Source organism: Galeopterus variegatus, unplaced genomic scaffold, assembly GCF_000696425.1.
Source record: "Galeopterus variegatus unplaced genomic scaffold, G_variegatus-3.0.2 Scaffold4713, whole genome shotgun sequence".
In the NCBI taxonomy this organism is placed as follows: domain Eukaryota; kingdom Metazoa; phylum Chordata; class Mammalia; order Dermoptera; family Cynocephalidae; genus Galeopterus; species Galeopterus variegatus.
In genome coordinates this window covers 36,959-41,988 of record NW_007730824.1, presented here as the reverse complement: position 1 = coordinate 41,988, position 5,030 = coordinate 36,959, and the positions used below count along the sequence as shown (strand labels likewise).

Genomic DNA, 5,030 nt, shown 5'->3' with positions numbered 1-5,030 from the left:
AGGGGGTTGGTGCTGCACTGGGCTTCACCGTGGCATGGCCGCCTCCGACCAATGTCTTCCAGGTGGCACAGCAGGCCTGGCGGGGGGGCACAGGAGGCCTGGGGGGGGGGGATCAGGGTGTGATGAGGCTCTCAGAGGCCACTTGAAGCTCTCAGTTTCCCTCTTGGTTCTTTCACCCTCCGTCTCTACCTGCCACCTGTGATACCCTCTGCCTCCACACCTGTGCGTCCAGGTGGACAGAGGCAGGAGAAGGAGCCCACACGGTCAATGCAGGTGGATCCTGGGGCACAGGTGGCAGCAGCACAGTCGTCCAGGTTCTCCTCACAGCCCATGCCCCCCCAGCCGCTCACACACACGCAGTGAAAGCTGCCAGCAGAGTTCTGGCAGGTGCCCCCATTTCTGCAGCGAGGGGGACCCTGAGTCTCACATTCATCCACATCTTCGGAACAATCCCAGCCTGCAGGAGGGTGGAGAGGGGACAATGGCTAGAGCTGGGAGCCCTATGAAGAAGAGATGCCAGAGGCTGACTATCTGTGCCACTGGTACCATGAACTTAGCTTAAACAACTCACCTGTCCAGGTCTCTGGGCAGAGGCAGGTGTAGGTGCCCAGCCCATCCTGGCAGGTGCCCCCATTCTGACATTGGTGCCCAACACAGTTGTCTGGATTCACCTCACAGTCTGGGCCTGTGAAACCTGACAGGACCAGGGGGTCAACTGGGGGAGGAGGACCCAGGGAGACAACCCTCTCTGCCCAGAGAGAGGGGCTACAGGAGAGCCCCTGTGAGGACGCACCTGGGGGGCAGAGGCAGAGGTGAAAGCTGTAGTCTCCCTTTGGTACCAGCTGGCAGGTGCCCCCATTCGGACAGCCCCTGTGGGGGCAGGGTCCCGCATGGAGTTCACAGTGTAGACCCTCCTGCCCTGCAGGGCAGAGACACTGGAAGGAGCCCAGGGTGTTGTGGCAGGAAGTGCCCTTGGGACAGGGTCCTGGGTCCAGGAAGCACTCATTGACATCATGTTCGCAGGTATGACCCTCGAAGCCAAGTGGACAGCGGCACTGGATCTGGGGGTATGTGGCCAGGCACACCCCTCCATTGATGCAGGGATTGGCTGAGCAGAAGTCCCGAAGCTGGCACTTCTCGCCTAAGGCAGAGGGCAGAGGGCAGAGGGGGCTGTTTCCAGCATTGTACAAATTCCAGCTCATCTGAGATTACCCAGCTCTCACTCTGGAGATATCTAATTTTCATATTTCCTTCCCTTCATTCCCATACTCTCTTTGCCCTATTCCATCACCCCTTGCCTCAGTTTTGCCATACCTTGGGAGGGCCATATCTGGACTGAGCATATTTTCTAAATTGAAAATAGGGCATATGTCTAACAGTGGGCATGTTGAAAATTGGCCCTGCCAGGGAAAATCTGGGATGTGGCATCTTTTCAGTGATGATCTTCTGGAGAGAGGTAAAAAGCACCCAGCATCTGCAGACAGGAGACTCAGGTTGGCACCCTGCTGTGCCACAACTGGTTGTATGCCCTTGGGTGAGTCACTGTGCTCCTCTGATCCTGATTTCCTAATCTTTAGGTGGGTATAATGACTTGTATAATGATCAGGAGCTCACTTCACAGCTCATGCGCACCAGTGGTAATGGCAGCAGCAGCAGCGGAGGTGGTGGTTGCCATCATGAACCGCACATGTACTCTGTGCCAGGTACTGAACGAAGTAAGCACTTCTTGAGCACAGTCCCCACCATGCCCTGCACATATACTCTGTGCTGGGTACTGAGCTAAGTAAGCACTTTCTGAGCATGATCTCTTTTCATCCTTTCAACAGCCTCATGAAGCATGAATGTTAGTCTCCCTTTTCGTCAGTTTATAAGAGAGGACCCAGAAAGCTTAACTATCTTATGCAAGGTCGTGGAGTTAGTGGCAGAGGTGGCATTGGGGCTGCCCCAGAGCCCCTCCTCTGAATCACTAAGCTTGCCCCAGGGTTACACCACTCCTCCTAGGATGGGGCCCCACTCCTCTCTCTTGGTTAGATCCCTCCCACTCCCACTACACCTCCCAGCACTGCAGTCTTTGCAGACAATATTATGGGCACCTGCCACCCAGAATAGGGGCCACTGGGATGCTCAGAATGCAGAGTCCTGCAGGTCCCCTGGTATGCCAGGTGATAAGCCTCTAATTGCTGGGTTGAGGGGACATTGAGGGGGCCCAGAGAGGTATCAGGATGGTGTGCTAAGGGGGCTCACAGCCCCCTTTGTTTGGAAATGTTTAAACATTTTAACAATGAGTACAACCATACTGGTGAATATCAATCTTGGGAAAGTGGGTCACCGGGAATTGGCTCTTTGATCCTCATGGCCTCTGTCCTCAAAGGGTTCATGTTCTCTTAGGCTCATTTTCCATCTTTCCTACCCCTCAGCCTAGCCCACTGCTCCTGCCTGTCACGTCCCTGCCACCGCAATCACTGCTTACCTGTCCATCCAGGCAGGCAGGAGCATTGCGGGAGGCCTGAGGCCTGGATTTGGCAGTGGCCCCTTTTGGAACAGAAGGAGGGAGGACAGGGGTCTTTGAGCTGGGCCTGGCACCTCTTGCCAGTGAAGCCAGGGGGGCAGCTGCAGAGGAAGCTGGGGGCCGATTGGGAGGGGGGGCTAGTGGAACCCAGGGGGGTGGGAAGCAGGGCTTGGCAGCTGCCCCCATTCTGGCAGAGCTGGACATCCTGGCAGGGGTCAGGAAACTGGCACGTCTCACCCAGGAAGCCAGGGGCACACCTGGGCAGGGAAGGAGAGAGGAAAACTCCCATCACCAGCCTGTCTCCCTCCTCTCCCACCTCCCTCCTTTGTCTTCATTTGTTTCCCTCTCTCCTTCACTCCTTCCTTTCTCCTTTCTTCCCACTTTCTCACCTCTCCCTCCCTCTTTCTCTCCAGTCTCCCACTCCCTCGAGGCACACTCACTGGCAGGTCCCTTGCCCCTGAGACAGGCTCAGGCAGGTGCCTCCATTGGCACAGGGTTCTGGGAGGCTCCCGCACTGCAGCCCTAGGAGGGAGAGGGGTGAGACAGGAGCAGGGGCGTGTGCCTTCCCTCTCCTCCAGATGCTCCCGAGAGATCTGCCCACAGCAGCCCCTAGACACCATCTCCTTCCTACTCCTGTCCCCAGTCCTCACGTGGTCCCCAGCCCCAGTGCTCTCCATGCCAGGCCTCTCCGTTACTACTCCCCACCCCCCCTTTCCTGTTTATTCTCTGGCCTTCCAAGTCCAGCTTCAGGCACCATCCCTCTGAAGCAAGACAACAGGGATCAGGAGGGGGGCTGAAGGGGCTCCTGGGAGGTGAATGGCTTAGACTTGGAAGGGATTTCCTACCGGAAGGGCCCAGCATTGAGCCATCTGGCGGGGGGTGCGGGGAGGACAGCTGGACCCGGAAAGGTCCCTTGACCTTCCATGTCTCCATCTCCTGCTCCCCTCTCAACTCTTCCCCCAGCAGGTGGTCTGTCTGTTTCCTCCTCCCCTCCTCAGCATCTGCAATAGGGCCAATGGGGTTCCCCCGGGTGTGAGCACCCTCTCACCCATCCCCCGTAGCCATCACCACCCCTGGCACCGGGCCCAAAGCCTTGGTCTGAACAGCTCCAGTGGCAGAGTCGTCTCTCTCTGCCGGCTGCCCCCATTTGGGGGCGTATGAGAATCTTCTCCATCCAGTGTCCACTCAAAGCTGGGTCTTGGTTTTTTCCCCCACCCCACTGGACATCCCACTAAGGGAAAAGGGTCCCCCCACCTCTCCCACCCCATGCCTCACCTCTGCTCATAATAATTGAGAAACACAGCAGCAGCGACAGCAGCAGCAGTGGAGGGGGCTGCATTCCAGAGCCCCTGCCCGAAGCCCAGATCCCCTCTCCCTCTTCAGGCAGGGACCCCAGAGCCCTCACCCAGGCAGGAGCCACCTCCTCTGCTCCCACCGCCCCTTCTTCCTCCTCTTCGGCCTGCTGTAAGCCTCACGTCTGAGCTGTTTCCTGAGTCACACAATGTCCTGGACACCCTAGTGATGGGGGGGGGGGGGGGAGGAACATTGGGGGGATGAGGGAGGGGCCTCCTGGGCCTTCTGTCCTTGACAACCCCTGGGGATGTGGGGGGAAGTAGGACAGGAGGTGTGTTTGGAGGGCAGGTGATAAGAGGGAGAACCAGCTTGTGGGGCCCCTGGGGCAGTCCCATCCCTTGAGTTTGTTGATATAGTCTATACAATGGCCTGGGCACCCTAGTGGGGGGGGGGGGGGAGTGGAGGAACATTGGGGGGATGAGGGAGGGGCCTCCTGGGCCTTCTGTCCTTGACAACCCCTGGGGATGTGGGGGGAAGTAGGACAGGAGGTGTGTTTGGAGGGCAGGTGATAAGAGGGAGAACCAGCTTGTGGGGCCCCTGGGGCAGTCCCATCCCTTGAGTTTGTTGATATAGTCTATTCTTTCTAGAGATGGAAATTGCAAGGTGGCTGCCCCTGTGCCCCAGGAGGGGCAGGACCTGAAAACGAGGTGTGTGTGGGAGTGGTGGTGAGATATCTCTCCCTATTCTTCTTCCCAGGAGAGGATGCTTAATTTGCTAGGTCAGTAGAGATGCTTCAGAGAACCTGCAACTTGTCATAATTTGAAACCACTCACCTTGGCAGAGGGAACCCAGGGGATTTCTGGGCCTTATTTTGGCCCTTGCTTGGACTTATTTTTCCGCTTCTGGGGAATGGGCAAGATACTGGTCTGGTTTGGGGGGAAATCTTGGCCTTCCTTTGGAGGGGAATGTATATGACTGTCATGAAAAATGAACATAGTCCACTCTACGTTTTGCAGTTTGGGTTATCTGTAGCAAACGCTGAATTTGGGTAGTTTCCACTCCCTCCATCTCTGCCTCCCTTCACTGCAGAGGTCCCTGGGATGCAGGGAATGCTAGTGGGAACACAAAACTGGAGTAAATAGAATCACAAAAGGGAGTTCATTGCCCTGAAGAGCTCATCCGATCTTCTCGAGTCAACCCAGGACAGCTCTGGGGTCAGCCACACACT

The 5,030-nt window shown here is 56.9% G+C and overlaps 1 protein-coding gene across 1 annotated transcript in view; it reads right to left on the bottom strand.

Annotated features, from left to right (window-relative positions):
• The window catches only part of NOTCH4 (notch 4), a 21,732-nt gene extending 17,884 nt beyond the window's left edge, over positions 1-3,848 (bottom strand). Inside the window, 6 exon segments of the mRNA XM_008588181.1 lie at positions 221-457; positions 572-694; positions 794-1,141; positions 2,471-2,766; positions 2,950-3,031; positions 3,785-3,848. Of these exon segments, the coding sequence (XP_008586403.1) occupies positions 221-457; positions 572-694; positions 794-1,141; positions 2,471-2,766; positions 2,950-3,031; positions 3,785-3,848 (1,150 nt within the window).
• Between the last annotated feature and the right edge of the window lie 1,182 nt (positions 3,849-5,030).